This window comes from Electrophorus electricus, chromosome 4, assembly GCF_041902795.1.
Source record: "Electrophorus electricus isolate QZ-2024a chromosome 4, ASM4190279v1, whole genome shotgun sequence".
Classification (NCBI taxonomy): Eukaryota; Metazoa; Chordata; class Actinopteri; order Gymnotiformes; family Gymnotidae; genus Electrophorus; species Electrophorus electricus.
Genome location: NC_137500.1, coordinates 12,526,669 through 12,547,066, shown reverse-complemented (window position 1 = coordinate 12,547,066; position 20,398 = coordinate 12,526,669). Strand labels below are relative to the sequence as shown.

Genomic DNA, 20,398 nt, shown 5'->3' with positions numbered 1-20,398 from the left:
CCTCTCTGGGTGAATTAAGACATAATGCACATACACCATTGGTTGGCATAAAAATATTTGATCAGAAACTGAGATCTGAGTTTCTGCCCTATCTCCAGAACTTGTAATCGTCCAGAATCTGGAAACAGGCAGGGAAAATCATTCCAGATCCCTCACACCCTGGACACGACCTTTCAACTCCTCCCCTCCGGCAGGCGCTACAGTACCCTGTATGCTAAAACCTCTAGACACAGGAGCAGTTTCTTCCCTAATGACATCGCCATGCTGTAGCTTCCCTTTTCTCTGATAGCCATAACATGCTGCTCACAACTACATTTATATATATATATATTTTACACACACACACACACACACACACACACACACACACACACAATATACAAGCTAGTATGTGGTAGGGATATACATACATATAAAATCATGTCACAACTTCACTCCCCTAGTCACTACTAGCACTTTATGTACGCATATTGTATATTGTTGCCCTGTACATAATCTGTATATTACTTGTATATTGTGCATTGTCTGTATATTGCCTGAACTGCTTGAGTTACAATAAACCCAATTCTGATTCTTAAAATTAGTTAATTTAGTAGTTGCTACGCATCTGTAGTATGGCTGTGCAACACAGACTGCTGCAAATATTTTGCCAAAGTTTGCAGGCTTCATTTGCATACTACAGCTCTTGCCGTTATCAGTATTGCAAGGGTCAATAGTGTGATAATTAACAAATACACTGTGCAATTCTAATGCCCAGACCATGAAATTCCCATCAGTGCATTGTACAGCTGCAGAGAGTTTTGGGTAGTCATAGCTTTCTTCTACATCATTTTGAAACAGGCAGAGTATTACGCTACATTTGTATTTGTGTGTATTTTTACATCTGAGCTCAAGTAAATATTGACTTCACTTTGGCAGAAATTCATATATATGTCTCATTTACCTAACACATTCAAACTTTTTATTTGTGGTGCAAAATGTTCAATTCTCTCTCTCTCTCTCTTTTTCTCTCTTTCGCTCTCTGACACACACAGTCACTGAGGATGTCATGCATTTTGCTGCAGGACCGTAATCCCTTCTGTGTCCAGTTCCACAGAGTGTAAACTGAAGTCTCCAAGGCCCTGTGGAGAAACACACCAAACATCTTCAGAACAGCCACAGATTGAGGATTCAAATATCAATTACTTTAAATGGATGAATCGCACTGTAGTAATCAAATGACTCTAATAACATCCATTTGTATGTCTACATTCTGCCTTTTGAATTCTCTGTGTCTCTCACCGGTGTGCTGTGGAGGATCTGCTGCACCCTCTCCTCCTGATGGGCATCGCGCATGAGTATGAAAAGGAAACCACCACCTCCTGCCCCTGCCAGGCTTTGCCCTAAGGTCAAAGGTCGAAGGGCATTCATCATGGTTCTCACTGCAGCTGGTTCACAGCCTGGAGCCATCGCCTTCTTCTGCTGCCAGTACCGGTCAATGCTGGCTCCCAGTCGAGGGAGGGAGCCTGAGGGAAGGAGGGGGTCAAGGAGGGTGAGAGAAAGTGAGCAAGAGGGGATTCTCAAATGAGCCTTCAGCAAGTTCTTTAAAATAAAAAAACAAAAATGTACCTCTTGTTACAGCACAGTGACAATAACACTGCGCTTACCTCAACAAACCTCATCTTTACTCAAAACAGTTGGATTCACTTAAATAAAAATAAAAATAAAAGCATGCACGGGTGAATAAAATCCTACAAAGAACAGGCCAAACAACTCAAGCAGGAAGGGTTTCATGCTCATTTTGATTTTCACTGCTCCATTCACCGTAGAGGCTAAGATATACCTGTTTACCCATGTTGGACACTATCCAAAACATATCAAAGTCTTATTATGGACAGTTGACACAGTACTACAGAATCTGTGCTGTCTCACCCTCAGTGCAGGCGTGAGCACACTCCTCAGCATTGCTCACCAACTGCTCTGCATTCTGCACAATCGAAGGTAGACGACTATACCAGTTCCGCACCACGTCCTACACACACACACACACACACACACACACACACACACACACACACACACACACACACACACACACATATGTTCATCATAGAACAAGCAATATAGAGTCAGTGTGCATGAGACAGACAGGTAGTCTCCTGGTCAGACCTGCAAGAGGTTGCGTGCCAGACGTGTCTTTCCAGTGTAGACCAGCAGGAGGCGCTCCTGCAGTGCAGCGAGGAAGTCCTGTGGAACAGTGAGCTGCTCCACGTCTACCCGAAGTGGCAGTGCAGCATGTGAGCGGGCCAGCTTCAGCCCACCCACCAGCCCGCCCACCTGGTCCTGCCAGCCCCCACCTACAAGATACCAGCACAGGACAAGAGGACGCTCAGACAACCAACTGACTCAGGATTAGTGCTGATGGAAATCTCATTGATGACTCATGCCTTTTCAGACTAGAACATGCAAATTATTGTCATTTGTGGAGTGTGAATGCAGATCACTGCAAGATTACAAGCAAGGGATCACTTATGTGACCTCAGGCCTAAGGTATATTACATCGCATTCCACATTATAATGCAAACTGGATTTAAGTGTCAAAGATTAAATTTTTTGTTTTTCAGTTAAACTCATGGATGGTATTGTGTCTCAGGGCTCTTTGGATCACTGAAATCAATCTTGGACCCCTGTGATAATTAGTTTGCCAGGTGAGCCCAATTAAAGGAAAACTACTTAAGAAGGACATGCCATATTATTAAGTAGGCCACAGGTTTCAAGTAATACGGGAAAGAAAAAGGATCTCTGCTGCCGAAAAATGTCAAATAGTGCAATGCCTTGGACAAGGTATGAAAACCATTAGATATTTCACAAAAACTTAAGTGTGTTCATCGTACTGTGAAGAGATTTGTGGCTGATTCAAAGCACAGACGGGTTTGTGCAGATAAAGGCATAATGAGGAAGGTTTCTGCCAGACTAATTCATAGGATTAAGAGAACAGTTGCTAAAATGCCATTACAAACAGGTATTTGAAGCTGCTGGTGCCTTGGAGTCCTGCGAACCTCAAAGTGTAAGATCCTCCAGAGCCTTGCGGTTGTGCATAAACCTACTATTCAGCCACCCCTAACCAGTGCTCACAAGCAGGAACGGTTGCAGTGGGCCCAGACATACATGAAGACTAATTTTCAAACAGTCTTGTTTACTGATGAGGGCTGTGCAACCCTGGATGTTCTGGATGGATGGAGTAGTGGATGGTTGGTGGATGGCCACCATGCCCCAACAAGGCTGCAACGTCAGCAAGGAGGTGGCGGAGTCATGTTTTGGGCCGGAATCAAGGGGAGAGAGCTAGTAGGCCCCTTTAGGGTCCCTGAAGGTGTGAAAATGACCACAGCAAAGTATATAAAGTTTATGACTGACCACTTTCTTCCATGGTACAAAAAGAAGAACCGTGCCTTCCGTAGCAAAATCTTCATGCATGACAATGCATCATCTCATGCTGCAAAGAATACCTCTGTCATTGGCTGCTATGGGCATAAAATGAGAGAAACTCATGGTATGGCCACCATCCTCCCCTGACCTCAACCCTATTGAGAACCTCTAGAGTGTCCTCAAACCAAAGATCTCTCTGAGGGTGGGAGGCAGTTCACATCAAAAGAGCAGCTCTGGGAGGCTATTCTGACATACTACAAAGAAATTCAAGCAGAAACTCTCCAAAAACTTACAAGTTCAATGGATGCAAGAATTGTGAAGGTGATATCAAAAAAGGGGTCCTATGTTAACATGTAACTTGTCCTGTTAAGATGTGTGGGGTGCTGTGGTGTGGTGGGTTTTTTTGTTTTGTTTTTTTAAATAGCTTTTGATTTCAGTAAATGTGACCTCTTAATGCTGCAACTTCAACAAATGACCATTTTCAGTTCTTTACAACCCATAAAATGTTTTGAAACTCTGTTGTGCATAATTTGGAACAGTGCATTTTGAGTTTCCTTATTTTTGAAAAAATACTGTTATCAGTGGGAGGTTTGTTTAATAAAAGTCTGTCACTTGCAAAGTAATTTGGAACGTGGTGTATGTACATATGGGAGACAACCATTGGGGTTTACTTGCTTGTTCCTAGCAGACACAGAGCATGCACACACAACAGTTTCACCATGTGGACACACATGAGGAGAACTTTTTTTTTTTTTTTTCCAGCACAGGCCAAGAAATTCTCTCTCATCAGCTTCTTTCCTGTCTTCACAGTGCAGAAGCTGTGTAAGGGATCTTCCCTTGCATGGCAGTAAATAAGGGTGTTCCAGCTATGCAGTGAAGCTTCACGTCCACCCTGACGCAGGCATTTCACCACTGCTCCACCATCGCTCTTACCTGTGGTGAGTATCTGCTCCAGATGTAGTACAGCATGGATGAGTGAACTGGTGTCATAACTCCGCCCAGTGCATCTGTACACAGCTGCCAGAACCGCACCTGCCAGGATACTGCTAGTACCTGCACTCACACGCGCACAAATTCCCACAGATTCGATGGTCATATTCGCTTAATTCACAATCAAAGGTCAGAGCACAAAATTGTGACAAATTTAATTTTCATGAAATATGATCTCTCATATGCCCATAGGAAAGTCCTACTCATTATAATCAGTGAAAGAATTAAAAGTGGTCTTCATCCAATTATGCCCCCCCTCACCAGCACACACACACACACACACGCAGATGGTGGACTGACCCAGGCCAGAGCCATGAGGTAACAGAGACCAGCTGTGCAGTTCAAGCCCTCCTCCCCAGTGCTGCAGCAACTGCTGCTCCAGAGAGAGAGGAGACGAAACACACACCACGTCACTGCACACACAAACCGCCTTTAACAGGGCACCTGAAACACACACACACACCCCTCAGCAGTAAAAATATTAGGCATTTTTGAATAAAAGAATGTATTGTAGTAATGTTTTCAAACTGGTGCCCATTACCTTTCAAGTTATAAGACATTACTCTACATAACCACTACTATTTTTGAGGTTCATGTCAACATAGTCTTAAGTATGACAATATTACTAATTTTAGGCTTAAAAATATTTGCCACTTAGCCCACAACTAGTGTTAGCCCAAAATGCTATGAGTGGTATATTGTATAGATGTGGTCTTATGTTTTGTACAGTTCTAGAAAAAGCAGTCTTACTATGTCATAGACAGGTAAAACATTATATCCAAGAGCTTCTCCATTAACAAGTGAGAAGTAAAGAGATCTCTGGAATAAAAGGCCCCAGAGCTCTGGCAAATGAAATAAATAATTACAACCTTTCTCTTCATCACAAGTTCATGATTAATATTTGCACAGAATGCTTGGTAGTTTTCACACCCAGCAGAGCAATCATGCCAACAGCCAAGAGCCTGACCAGGTGCGTGGGGCTGGCAATGGGTGTCCAGGTCAGCGAGCACCTCACACACGACTCGCGACGTCATGCTGCAGCCTGGTGCGCCACTGGTGCTCACCAGCACCAGGTGGGGCTCAGCCACGCGGCGGGCCCTGGCTCCGATTGGCCGTCTGCCATCCACCCTGACCGCCATATTCACGACCACGCCCCCGTGCTCAAACGCGATGGGAGGAGTATCGCTCCAGCCGCCTGGAGAGGGAGAGAGTTGTGTGAGACTTTGCACTGGCACAACACCATTAGGTTTCACATTCCACTGTAGTTATGCAAAGGGTTGGAGAAAGCCACATGACAAGCGAGTCATTGTCAGCCCACCAGGCCACACTGTCAGTCCCTCGCTGACGACTATTCGCCTGTATAACTCTAGCGAATCGACACTGTCAGCACAAAGCCCAGGACTTCTGCAGCAACTCCCGTTTCACTTACGAGGAGTAAGAGTGACAGACTAATGTAGGCGACATCAGAGCATTGTGAAATGAAAACCACACGACCTAAAATCGCAGCTGCAGAAAAGACACGAACGGCCCTTTTCCTTCAGAGGGACGGCGAGGGACCACTTCCCAGGCTGGTGAATGGAAGCAGTTATGCCAATTTGTAACAGCGCAGAACTCACCAGAGAGGTCCAGCCTGGCCGGACACTCCACTTCTTGCCACTTTCCCATGGGCGGCAGGTGTGCCTGTGCAGTGAAGACGAACTTGCGTGCAGACATCACCGCCTTCCTCAGGAGAATTTGCCCTGCCCCTTCGTAGTGGCGTGCAGCGCGTACTAGAAGATCTGGTCTGCACGGGAGGCAACAACATGGGCCCTTCGCATTAAAGCCTGCTCGTTTTCCGTCGGACCAGGCGCAGGCCATAGGTCAGATTTTGCGCTATGTGAACTTACCTGCTGAGCCAGGCGGCTCTTTGATTGGCCAGCTCCTGGACACCAGCTGCCAGCTTGCCCTGCTCCAGCAGTCTAAAGGCAGGGGTCCAGGAGGGGTTGGCGGCCGGGCCGCTTCTCAGACCTCCTCGGCCCTCCCCAGCCAGGCAGCCCAGCACATCAGCAATACATGCCAGAGTCCGCGCGGCCACGCCTAGATCAGCGCTGCTGCTGGATGCCACTAACACAGAACACACCCACAGCAAAGCAGACACAGACACATTCAGACACACATTTTACAGGGGAACCAGAGAGGACACTGGACTAGGTAACACATAAAACACTTTCTTGAAGCGAGACATGCTCCTGGATCAACATTTATATGTTGTTCCTGGCTGACCATTTCTCTTAATCACTGACATGTAATGCCATCACACTGTGGAACTCCTACTCCTCCCTGCTGACTTTAGCTGTGCAGTACACCAAGTTACCTAGACTACATATCTTTGCAACCACTACATGTCCTCATTTAATGATGAAAAGGCACAGACTCAATATTGTCTGATATATTTAATAATATAATCAAACAAATTATATATAATATTTGTTTTCTGATCATTGGAGCCACAGTGCTTTGATTTATTTTTTAAGGGAATTTTTTTTAAAACAGTGCAGATAAGAATAATTGCTTGATGATATGACGTTAACTGTAAGGCAACCATCTCTCCTCACCAGAGTCCAGGGCTTGTAGCAGAGCCCCCTGCTGGCCGCCCAACACTGCTGCTCTGATGGAGGGCAGAAGGTTGTGGTCCGTGTGACCCTTCAGTGTGTCCACAGCTCTCCTCCGCCCTGCACTAAAGAACAGCTCCTCTCGCCAGCGTAGCTCCCCCTGCTGGTCAGCCAGAGACAGTACCTCCTTGAGCGACAGTCGCCAGGCTGCCCGCCAGCTCTCTGTAGTCCCAGAGCCGCCCAGGAGGAAGCGCACACCCTCCAGCCCCACGGCTCCTCCATGAGGCTTGAACACTGGGAACAGGCGGGCGTCGAGCAGGCATCGCCGCACTCCACACTCTGCTCCCCACAGTTCCTCAGGCCTGTGACACGCACGCACACACCAAACACTCGTGATGCTTTTGGGGCAGCTCTGTGTTGATTTCAAATTATTCTCAAACTACCATGAAATATCTGGTTTACGCTCTCTCTCTTACTGTATTCCAGTGTGACTGAAGAACTGACTCCATGTTCGGTTGAGGAAGGAACCAGTGTCAGCATCACTAGGAACCTGTAAAGGAGAGAAAGTTAAAAAAAAAAAAAAAAAAAAAAAAAAAAAAAGGCAGCAGCAAAACTACAGAGGCACACAGAAGAATTGTCACTATATCCTGTACTCAAGGAATACTAATGCTCTCACTATGTTACACACCCTAGATCAACCGCTAAAAGCTCAGCTGCTTCATAAAGAGACAACAGAAGCAGAAATGAAAAGTGGGTTGGTTTGAATCCCAGCTCCAGCATTTGCTACTAATCAAGAAGCAGGAGTTGATATGCATCAGTGTAGGAGCATTGCTTCCCCCTCACCACGTAAGTAGTGGGACACAAGTCAGAAAATACATTAATACCTCCAAACTGTCATGAGCCCCGAACACTGTGAATACTGTTAACTTCAGCTCTCCAAGTTGTACCCTGTGCCCCTGCATGATGATGTCACTGGTCAGAGGCATACCCTGCATGTATGCCGACGAGGCCAAATCCAGGCCTGACAGGAGGCACCCAGAATGCACCTTGACTGGACCCTAGGAATGAAATCGTACACTCAAATCACCCACAAAATCTTGGATTAGTCATCAATTCAGTGCACCAAACTTGTCCCTGTGAGAATAAAACCTACACAAACATACACCAAAAGATAACTGCAAGCCGACAGGTAGAACACCACCTGTGTTTATAGGAAGAATGAAAATTAAATCCAGCTAGACAGTATGGATGGCTGGCTGCTGTTTAATATGCTAATTGCCTCAAGCTCAAAAGCAACACTTCATTAGCCATCTGGACTGTGGGACATAAACTGCACCTACCAGCTGAAAAGCTCCGTGCCAAACACAGGAGAGGGAGTTTAACACAGCAGTGGCTCTGCTGAGAATCAGCTGGTAATAAACAATTTCAAAAGCTATGCTGAAGCCCAGGGACTGTGGTAAAGGCTTAGTGAGTCCCAGCCTCCCCCTAATGCTTAGCCTGTGCTTGTACGTACACACCAAACTGAACAAACTCTACTGTGCCACCGGAAACCGCTCAAGTGATACAGTCACCGAGAGACTGTGGCTGGAAAAGTCATGAATGAGATTGCTGGGCAGGACAAAACTTTAGAGGAAACGCACTGTCCCAAATCATAAGACCCACGGGTCAACAGAGAAGACTCCTAGGTAGGAATTAACCATCACTTATAAGAGTTTAGGCCTTCCTGACCTGTAGGTGGCAGTGTTGCACCACAGCCCCTGCCACAACATGAACGGCTCCTTCCAGCACACTGTTAATTACCCTGCTAGCCTCACTCACACACGGCAGCTCCTGCAGAGAGTAGAGACAAAATCACACACAAACCAAAGCACAACAGGTATTTATTTATTTATTTATATTTATTTTAACCCACCATTTGTTTGAAAATAAACAGTTTGAGATGTTTTGCTCCAGCTAATCCTGAGAGAGGAGTGGAGGTTCACTATAACCCCACATTGGCCTCACCTCTATGTGGGAGAGAATTTGCCTCTCTATGCCTGCCTCTGTCAGACGTATGACATGCTCTCTGCCCGACGCTGTCATATAGTCATAGTAGCCATCCGGAATGTACACTGCAAATGCATTCACACGCAAACGCTGTGGCACAGAAGGACACATCACATCAGATAATTAATGAGTCAGAGGAAGGGAGGAAGCGTGATTGAAATACCCAGAGAGAGGGCAACGCCTCTCAAGGTCCTCCACAGCACAGAACGTGCACTCTTCACTGCTGCCCCCTGTGGACCGAGGGGCGAACTGCATCCCGGTCTCTCTCCATTCACAAACTTTGTTTCAGTCTGGTCAGAGCAGAGGCTCATCAGAATGTCCAGAAAAAGAGAGATCTGCATGAAAGAGGAAAAAAAGCAAAAAAGCAGTGTGAACAGTAACGGTTGTTCAAGGTTTATAGTGTGTGTGTGTATAGTGAAGATGGACTATAATCCCTCTGAGGAAACTTTGACTTGGTCAGGTGGTCAGGGTGGGCTTTCTTACACCCCCGGACCATTGACAGGGCCCAGGACCCCTCTGGTGTCATGATGCTGAGCAACAAAGCCATAAACAGCCTAGCTGATCTTACCACACTGACCCTTCCCCCTCTTTTTAGGTCTCATAAAACCCACTGACTGGAATGCAGGAAGCTCTTATCAGCCTGGTGATACTTCAAGGAACTGTGACCATAAATTTCTTCAGACTTAAACCCTTACAAGGGCATCCAGCTTTTCTCATCCCAAAGAGATATGTTCACAGATGTAGACATATGCTTCTATTTCCCACAAATTCACAAAGGAGCAACTTGCCATTTAAGATACTATGGTGTCAGCCAGTAATGTGTGGTTATTTTAATATAATCTCCAAATTGTGATGTTTACTCCTATTATTTGATAAGTGTCTATTGTTTCATTATTCTGTTCCTTACTCTCCCCCTGCGCCACCCAGATGATTTTACATGGTCAAGCGCCAGCAAGTCTTAAGAACCAGCATTTCCTGTTTCCTGTTACCAGTTGGTATCAATAGTAACTTTATTGTTTATACATCAAATTAGATCAGTTCTCTTTCCTCTCATCTGTAACACAGCCTCCTCAATCTTATAATTAGTTCTTCCTCCGGCTGTTTCACAATGGTTTCGCCTTTTTTTCCTGATTCTTCTATTATACTTTAGTCATGCTCTTTCATCATGAAATCGTTTGATTAATAAGTTTCCTTTGTTGGTCTTGTTTGGTAGATAAGTAGATTGCCAAGTTGGTCATTCTGTCAGGTTTGTTAAAACAGTTTTCTTTTCCTTTTTTATTCTCTTTTCTTTATTATCCTAGTTAGTTTTTTTTTTATTCACCACAAATCAGGTGTTAATTTATACTTTGGTTGCATTGTTATGATTGTTATTATAGTGATTCTAGTGAACTCAGTACATCTGTTCATTAGTAGAACCTTAGACAATGATTGTTGCTCATGTTTTTCCTATCTCTGCTTATTCATTAAGCATACCTTAGTTATCTGAGTCACGAGTTATATTCTAAAGTTTGGTAAATGAGGAATAATCACATATCGAATTGGCAACTCTCATGAGTTGAGACTGAATTATTAATAAATTGAATTATTAATCATTAATAAATTAATTAAAATTAATACATTTTCCCTGTTACTCAGGGTGGTGCTCCAATGAATCATATCAGCTGAGACTGACAACTCATTAAAGTATTAAATTCGCTACAGTGTGTGTTGAGTGAGTGTGTGTGCAGACCTGTAGTGGTGGAGCACCTGAGTCCATGCCCATGTATGTGCAACCGTCAAGTGGCGGGGTGACATGAGTTTGTAAAAGTTTCTCAGATACAGCCGTGGAGAAAAAAACAGGACCAGATACCTGGAAACCAGCCCAACCCCAAAACACAGACAACATTAACAAAGCTTTACAACACAAAATCAGCAACAACTCCTAGCTCAATGAGTAGCTAATCACATTTGAACAAATATTTTGGAGAACAAATATTTTGGGAAATCAAAATTTTTTCATTCATTGCCAATAAAATAAACAAACTCATATTAATCTTGAAGATTTAAATGTGTGAAAGTCTTCATACCAAAGGCACTTTCCCATCAGGCATTGCAGCAGTTTGGATCCTCTCCTCTGAGCCGCGATAGATGATATCACGTACCCCACCCTGTTAGCAGGCAAATCATCATCCTTAGTATTCAGCTTCAAGCCTTAAGTAAATGAGTGTGTCACCTTCCGTGTGTACTACATTACCCAGCACCCACTTCTGCATCAGTGAGGTAGACACCATGGTGTGCAGCAAAAGATATGTCTCCAGGCAAGGACACAACACGCACGCCAGAGAAGTCCTTCCATGACATCTCTGTAGAGACAAATGGTCATGCATTTAACATGTAAATATGAGTATATGATTGTGTCTGCGTGCGCGTGCATGTTTGTACAAGAGCTTAAATATTCTTTGTGTATGCTTACTCTGAGTGGTGGGGAGACTCAAAATCATGTCAGTGCTACACACCCAAACACCCGGCGGAGAGCCAACACACATCTGCAACAACATATGCAGGACAGATCAATGTGCAGCACCAACACAGTAGACATGGTCATGAAATCCACTGTGCAGTCAGAATGTGTTCACAGTTCACTCACCTTGGTCGAAAGGCAATCCAGCAGCATGTCTAAACAACAAACTGGGCCCTCCATATCCACACACCGACCAGCTGCTGCAACAGGCATCCAGCAGAATGCCCTACTGCAGCCATCCCAGGGGAAATCCCTTCCCTGACACACACACACACACACACAGTGAATCCTCACGATAGCCCCCAACCTGGAACGGTGAATGCTGATAATTGTGTCAGCTGTTACCTGTATTGCCTCACTGTTCTGGTTACACATTTAACCTCACTTAATCTAACTAAATCCCCAAGTCATGCTTCCTGCCTAATAAGAGCATAAGGATTCAAGCTCAGGTACCAGCAACAGAACACAACTTTGTATTGGTCAAACATGGCTTCACAACGCTAAGCTACCCAGGAGAGCAGAAAGTGGTATTTTTGTCCTGATATACTAGCAACAATATTGTACAGATACAGAACCTCCTCTCACCGTGTGCAGAATAAGGATGTGTGCAGTGTCCAATACATCAGCTGTCACCACCTTGATGCAAAACAAATGCATATACACATACACAGAAAATAAAGTTTATAACATTTAGAACTTAAAAAGGCCACTGAACACTGATGCATAATTCAAAAAGTAAAAACATTTTTGCATGTTTAATTGTGCAAGACTCTAAACTTAATCCTTGTATGAGATTATCGGAGGCAGGTTTAAAAACTAAAACTAAAAGGGTTTTGCCATTTCCTTTTTTTTACTAGAACCTTGCCACTTGTGAAGGACTGAAAACCTGAAAAAGCTACCGATACATAATCTGCAATAATTAAATCATCAAGAAAGAAACTAGCCAAGACTTCCGCTTACCTTCTTATATGGCAACATGTTCTTTTTCTAAATTCCTTTCACCTAGCAGCTGACCACAGTAGCACCATAAGGCTTTTGAGCATGAGGAGCAGAACTGTGGTCCTCTCAGGATAAGTATGGCTCCAGCCAAGAGCCTCTCTGGGGTCTTGAACCATATACAGCTGTGACCTCCCTGTGCATGCCTAAGTAGAACATGCCCAGAGCCACGATATCTTTAGCTAACCCACATGTAACCCTTAAGATAAAATGGATTAACCTGCACCTTTTAGCACTATACTCTAATCTATTAACTTCATTAACTCCATTTAGATTTTTTGTTAGACATATTATTTTAAAACATAAGACTCGCTGCCTAAGGTGAATTATTCCATAACTACACATCAGAAACTAATATGAAATGTATGCAGCTGCAAGAGTGAGTATCTGAATGTGTGCAGTTCTTTGGCATGGAAGGGATTTAAATGATGCCCAGATTTAAGTTGCTGTCACTCACGGTATATCCTGCTCTGGCGCTGAGGTGCTCGGTGGCTACCAGCAGGGCGTTGAGTGTGGCTCCCCCACTGCCAAGGCGCTCCTTCGGATCAGCCACGGTGAGCAGCAGGGCCCCGGGGGGCAGGAGCCCGCGCTGCTGACGCACCTCCAGCTCTGCAATGCACAGCAGTAGCACAGCCCGGGGATGGAGCCCCTCCATGAGCACGTGACTGACACGCTCAGGGTTTTATACCAACAGTATCGTGTAAACAGTTATTGATTTTATTTTTAGATCACTTTTTTCAAACTCAATGTTAATGAAAATCCATAAGCAGGACTCAGACTGAGCTAAATATACGAAAATAAGAGAATTTTTGACAAGACAATGGCACAGAAAACATAAGCAGGAAGAGAAAACTATATAGCAGGGTGAAAGTAACATATAAGAATAGCACTGAGCCAACATGAGTTTTTAAATGTGATGCATGTTGAGTGTAGTTGTAGCAGACTAACAACTACATCTCATAGATTGTTAAAATCTGTAAGCCACATGAGATGAAGGTGGTGAAGCTATTAGCACTGTGGGTCCCTTTTAAGGGTCCCTATCAATAACTCTCCCTTAGGGTTGATAGGATGGGAACCATCCATAACACAGCAAAGGGGTCATGTCCTTGATTCTGGAGCTGATTAGTGTGCAACAACCCTAAAGGTTCACTCATAACTCTTGTATTTTTGAGGTGCAAACTGCTTTAAGAAACACAGAATTATTGGACTGATGCTCTTGTATTTGCCAGATCATTTGCCACTGCAAACTGACAGTGGCCTAAAGCATTTTGTAAAAATCTGTTCCTGATATACCATTACAAGATGCAGACAGAAAAGAAATTGCCTATAATCTTATGCAGTCATACTCCGCTAAAGTTATATAATCACGTGATTGCTCACATGATATAAATTTTACCAGAATGACAGATGTCCAAGTCAAATTATGCATATATTCAGAACCTTTGTGTCTGCCATTAGCTCAAAAATATTACCTAAGGAAATAGGCTATTGTGGTTGCAGTCTGGGTCCCTTTGCTCTTTCTAAACAAATATCAAACAATTTGGCTTTTTAAACAGGATTTTTAATTTCTTTGTTTCTTCTTTGGCATTGTATTTTGAGTCATGTTTTTGAAATGCAAATGATCACACCGAACTTCTGAAGTACTGGACCGAATGTCGCCCCTTTTTATACTAGAGCTTGTTTTTCTGTGCCACTTAGAGTTACAGTTAAGTATGTTGGTATAACCCTTAATGCTGGTCTATAATTTGAGCCCTAGAAAGATAAAACTGCATATTACCATTAAAAACCACATCCAAAATAAGACATACCAACCCTACATGAGGCTGAGAAACTAGTACATGACTTCATAACCCCTACGTTAGAGTTCGGATTAGACTTGCTGTATGGCACTGAAGTTTATCATACTAGCAATTGTAATTTTGACCATGTTTCCTTGGGCTTTAAGTAAGCTTCAGCTATTTCAAAATGAGGCAGTACATGGAAAAAAAGTCAGCATATTAAACTCAACTTTTTCATTTTACACTGAACATCTATTGTCTTCAAGTTCTGCTCTGACTATTGCTTATGACAATTAAAGTCTAAAGCTCTGGGACATCATGCAATCTGTTTAAGAGTCAGGCCATCCTGAACATCAGTGAATTAGGTCTGCTGATTAATCCCTTGGAACCCTTGCAACTTGCAAACCCGTAAAAGACGTATTTCACCCATGTGCATCCCTATAAACTGTAAACTAGTTAGAAATCAATGTTTAATGCTTTTGAAAGTGTTGATTTTCGTGTGCAAGTGTTTGTCATCTTGCCCACCTCCTTAGTTTTCTTTGAGTAGATTATTTTTTTTACAGAATGTCACCATCTTTGTATGTACTTGAGCTGGGGCCACACTGGTGTCCTAAGAGGGATGTAGCTGCTGAGTAAGATGGTACTGAGCAGTGCCTCAAAGACCTTGAGAGTGGACAGAGAAGATAACGCAGCCTGGAGGAATGGGTTACCAAGCACTACACCTGCCCTCTGCCTGATGAGTCCAGCCAGCCGACAGCGAAACGGCTGACTGTGGAGGACGGCGTGAGATAGGTGGCATGTATCCACCTACCACGTACAACAGTGAGGGGACTTGAGAAAAATACTCTGCACAACTGCGGGTGATGGCTTGGTGTCATGGGTGAACAGCAGCTGTTACCGTGATGCAATCGTGTCTGGCTCTGAAGAAGAAAGCACTACAGGTGTTTGTGGATCTGCCTCTGGAGCAGCACGACAACCTACCGGTGCTGACAACAGCCCCCCCAGCGATGCTTTTGACACCAACTGTCCATGCTATTGCTCCAGTAGCCACTCCCACAGAGACTGGGGCTACAGGAAGTGGTAAGCATGTTGCCCACAGAACTGAGCACAATGGTAGAGCAGGCATACCCGGCCTTTGAGAAAGCTGAACACGCTGTTGTTGGAAGAGCTTAGACGACGTGCCACTCATCACACCAGCTAAGATCCATGCAGCCACCGCTGAGGCAGAAAGAGCAGAACTCATTCTTGGCACAAAGGCACCATGGCAAGCAGCAAAGCGGTACGCAGTGGAGAAGCTCGAGGAAGAGGCCACATGCTGAGTGGCTCCCGAGGGAGTGGCAGTGGAACAACAAGTCTGCTGGCAGTGCAGAAAAAGCAGACAATGTGCTAGTCAATGCCAAGAACCAGAGCCTGTGGGAAAAGGGAGCAAGGCTATCCAATGAGGGTGGGCAGCCTCTCACCACAATTCTACAGCCATGAAGATCAACTGTTACTGCAGGCTTTGGATCAAGTGTAGACAGTGCCGGCATCGGCTCAGTGCAACAATGCCTTTTAATTCCAATGGGATGACGCAGGGAATGCATTGTCCATGCCCACATGCGGCCAGCTGAAGAGGAGGTAAAAGTGTACTTTTCGCCACACCACATCCTGCCAATTTGACATGCCGGACATGTCATGCACCATGCAGCTAAGTCTGACGGGACCGACGCTTCCCATTAAAAATGTAATCTCCCAAAGTGACGTCATTACGGACGAAACAATCAGGTACAGAGACCATTTTTGAAGGCTGCGAATGAGGGCGTGTACCACTCCAAGACTGAAATAACGCAGCCAGTCCATTTGGTGATATAGATGCACCTTAATCATTCAGTGGCCAGGGGAAAGTCCAGCAGGAATCAGGAAAAGGGGATTAGACCCATGATTATATGTAAATGCCTTGACATTCGAATTATCAAAAACAAGTCTCCTCATCAACAATCAATTCATGTCAAATTTATTTATATAGTGCTTCTTACAGCACACATTGTCACAAAGCAGCTTTACAAATGTATGGGTCCAGATCTCTGATTAGCAAGATGAAGTCGGCAATGTTGCGCATTTGTTGGATGAGCAGCATAGTAATTCATCCTGCTGCCTTCATGTAGTGTTTAAAGGCCATACATGCCACTACCTTCTCAGTCTGTCAGCCCATCTCAACGAAGTTCCTATTCACTGATCAACATCAGTTGCCTTCTAGCCTGGGCGTATTCCACAAAGCAGAACTTCAGTTTAGCCAGATAACTTAATCCAAAGTCAAGACTGTGCGATACGAGAAGAGTTGAGAGATATTCATATTGGACAATCCAGCTCCATTATGTTTGACTGTGTGTTATAAGTGTGTGTTTACATTGGGCTCTGTTTCTCTGGTTTCTCATGTACTTTGCAGGAGAGAGCAGTGTTGGGCTTCCTGCTTGAGCAGTTTTGCCCTACAGTGCCACCCCATCTCAGGCATCAAAGTACGGGGTCGCCAGGTATGGTGGCACAAGAGATGTGAACATTGAGCAACACAGAGTCCAGAGCTATGGTGCGCACTGTGGCATTTCTGCACCAGCAGTAGGTATGAAGCAGGTCTTAGGTGAAGTTAATTAGCCCTCCACTCCCATATCACAGCCCCAACAGCGTGTGAGTGACGTCACAGCAAAATAGCCAAACTCTGACTCGCCCATGAGAGGACTACACCCCTTCCATTTGTGTGTCCAACACATTTGCCCCACTCAGTAACAGGCTTTACACCTGCTGAGAAGCCTGTTGAAAGAGCTGCGGTTATAGGAGAATCTATACATGTAGGTGAATCTATACATGTGAAATTAGCCAAGCCTTTAGGGACACCAGCACCTGTAATTAACTGTATACGGGAGCCAAAACTACGTGAGGTTCATAGATTAATGGGCTACCCTTGAGGGTAAGCCTGGCCTCTTGGGGCAGAATGGTATTGGTATCCATTCTACTCAGTAGGATGCTGCTCTCCTTTCCTGCAGTATACATTTTAGTTTTACAAATTGAGTTAATCAATGACAATCAAGAGGAGAGGCTAAACCATATTCTAAGATTTTTATTTGGTACCATAAGCACAACTAACTAGGAATACAACTGACACCAAAGCTCATCTTACATTACATAGTAGAAATAACTAAGAATTGTTTCAGTGAGAAAATTAAAAATAGAGCTAATATTCAGAATATTAATGTGGCATCAGACAATTATATAGATAACAGCCATGCCAATAAAAACCTTAGCATGCTTCACTCTTACTTGAACTAATATCATTAATTTCCTCCTCAAAATCTTCCACTTGCTTTCTAGATTCTGAAGTTATCAAACCTTTCTTAAATATAATAAATGCCTCCATGAACACTGGCTATGCACCTAAATCATTCAAACTAGCAGTTATCAAGAAAGCTAACCTTGATCCATGCCCTGTCAAACTATGACAACTTTATATATGCTACCTCTGGGACAAATTATTCATAAACGCTGTGCAGTTTCTGTTACTAAATATCATCTTATTACTGAGGAATGTGTAAAGGACGGACACTGGATGTTAAGAAATATTCTCTCACTTAATCCTGAGAAAACAGAAGTGCAACCAGGAGTAAGATCTCTGATTGCTCTCCTTGATGCCCTCCCACTTAAATATGTGTATGTAATTGGTGATTCAAGTCTCTCATTTGAACCTAAAATAATTTCTAGTACAGCTTTTTTATCCAGCTCATTAAAATATAAATCAATAAATGATACAGAAAAGATAGTCCATGCATTTATCACTTCCATGTTGGACTTATTATTTGGTTGTACCATTAAGTGTATAAACAAGCTCCAGTTAGTTGAAAATGCAGCAGCCAGAGTTCTTAATAGAAACTAGAAAAGTTCATTATATTACTCCCATCTTAGCTACAAAGCACTCAACAATTTTGCCCCACAGTACATTAGCGAACTCTTGGTCTATGATCCACCACATGCTTAGATCAAAAGGTGCAGACTCTTTATTAGAACCTAGTATAAGGACATTTTACCTCAGGGGCAGAGCTTTTTCCTATAAAGCTTCCTACAAAGGCTATGGAACCTTCATGTCAACATTTGAGATTCAGACACAGTCTCAATATTTAAGGCTAGGCTGAAAACCAATTTCTTTAGCCAGGCATTTTATTAAATACCCATCAGCTTAGTTATAGGTGTAGGTCTAGGGGGTTTGTTGAGAGCTATGGTAAACTGGAATGTTGTGATGTCACTTCCACTGCTGAACAACAGGAAGGCTCCAGGTAGTTGCAGTTCCTGAGTCACTCCTGTGCCAGATGGGTTTTGGACACACACTGATCGAACCCAGATTTGGACATCTACTGTTTACTTGTTTTTATGAGTTATTTTGTTCTTTATAGCTTGTATTGTACAATAGCTTTCGATGGCTATTAAATAATATTTCAATAGCTTTAAAATAAAATAATGATGGATTGTATAAAAGCTATTGAAAGTATTAGACAAAAACTAACCACAATTTAATAAATGTTAAAATATACTCACATAAGGGTTGTAGTTTGTTGTGTAAGAAGCACGTGATTTAATTCAACTCATTTAGTGCTCTTATAATGTACTGTTTAAAAGCTATCGAAATTATTAGACAAAAACTGACTACCGCAATTTAGTGATTGCTATAAAAAAACCTAACTTTTAAAAGTCGTAGTTTTCTGTGTAGGAGGCCCTTGATTGAATACAACAACTTGTTATGTAGTCATATGATCGACCTTTCAAAAGCTATTGAAATTATTACTTTTTTTAAGATTGCACAGCATGCTGAGAACCCTACGATCGCCTCTTGCGGCTTGACGCTTCAATTTGTAGACGATACCTTAGCCCTCGTAGCGGTGACGGCAGTACATTCAAAACATCAAGTTCTCTACCATTTAAAATGTGTCGATTTCTAACGTAAACAAGGTAGTATGCGTTTGTTTTGGTTGCTAGCAATAGGAATTTGTAAATATTAGTACTTACGAAAACACGACGTATTTATTGAATAGTTATTGAATATTTATTGAAAGTTATTGAAGAAAGAATTACGAATATGCGAACGTGAAACCAACTTTATCACAGTGTTTAAGCAAAGTTTGGCTAATATGCCAGTGCTAGGCTAACAATGGTCAAAGCTACAGAGAAAATTCAAAACACTTGGACTATCTGAGCTAACGATAGCTATACTGTATCTGGCGATGCTGCGTTTCTACACACAGCAGAATGACGCAGTGTTGCTAACGACTCGCCAATAACAGGCTATTTCAAGAAACTCACCTTTTCTATCTATAAAGAGTAAAAGCAATCGAATGGGTCATGTGCTTTAGACCTGTAGACAATTAGCCGATGCTAAATTAAGATAGCCATTTCGCAAACATAAATATAATTATATAAACAGGCTATCTACATGGAACCCACTGAAAAACCCTGCAGATTCAGCGGAACCTATGGAGCTTGCTCCGCCGAAGTACTGATCAAAGTTCCGCAGACGTAGTCCAGTACAGGCGCTTAGTCGCTTGACCTTTGCCGTGTCTGCGTCCATTCTATGACAGCTTACCTCTCTGGAAAGCATACACGCTGTCTTTGTGCTGACACGTGAGCACCACGACAGTCCAGGCGAAGTCCCCGTTTAACTGCCCCCCTTTAAGTGTCATGATGAAAAGTATGTATAGGATCTTCCAGTCTAGAAGATGCGGAAGAGCGGACGTAGCACATGCGGATTTACTTGCAAAATTGAACTATTCGCGGAGCTGTCTACCTCCGTCTTATTTCCGGACCGCACTGGGTGTTGTAGTTTTGTTTTAATATATTTACAGATGAGCTTTACAGATACTCCGGGCGTTAGATGTTTGAGTATTACGATGATAGACTTGAGCCATTGCAAGTTTTCTTCGTTTTAGTTTGAATCCAGTCGTATAGTTTATATATTAGTTTTGTAGTCTTTTTAATAATTTAGACCTGCTATAGAAGATCTACCCATTTTCTTGATTCAGCACAAATAAAAGATTTAGCTTGAAGGAGTTACATGCTAAATTTCCTTCCTTTACATA

At 43.3% G+C, this 20,398-nt stretch overlaps 1 protein-coding gene across 4 annotated transcripts; it reads right to left on the bottom strand.

Moving 5' to 3' along the window:
• Positions 1-342: 342 nt before the first annotated feature.
• Positions 343-20,092, bottom strand: fcsk (fucose kinase). Of its 4 annotated transcripts, none has more exons than XM_035523585.2 (23): positions 19,906-20,092; positions 12,986-13,137; positions 12,118-12,168; positions 11,659-11,790; positions 11,485-11,557; positions 11,277-11,374; positions 11,099-11,179; positions 10,762-10,881; positions 9,196-9,367; positions 8,991-9,097; positions 8,715-8,816; positions 7,871-8,044; positions 7,463-7,536; positions 6,990-7,348; positions 6,282-6,498; positions 6,012-6,178; positions 5,363-5,590; positions 4,696-4,839; positions 4,339-4,458; positions 2,149-2,336; positions 1,912-2,011; positions 1,282-1,505; positions 343-1,121 (listed from the first exon to the last, which is right to left on the bottom strand). In XM_035523585.2, the coding sequence occupies exons 1-23, from the start codon at positions 20,000-20,002 to the stop codon at positions 1,047-1,049; spliced, it is 3,255 nt and encodes a 1,084-aa protein (XP_035379478.1). In that variant the 5' UTR covers positions 20,003-20,092; the 3' UTR covers positions 343-1,046. The 4 variants fall into 4 exon arrangements, with proteins under 4 accessions (XP_035379478.1, XP_081568569.1, XP_081568571.1 ...); XM_081712443.1 differs by lacking the exon at positions 19,906-20,092 and adding an exon at positions 19,111-19,899; XM_081712445.1 differs by lacking the exon at positions 19,906-20,092 and adding an exon at positions 18,864-19,075.
• Between the last annotated feature and the right edge of the window lie 306 nt (positions 20,093-20,398).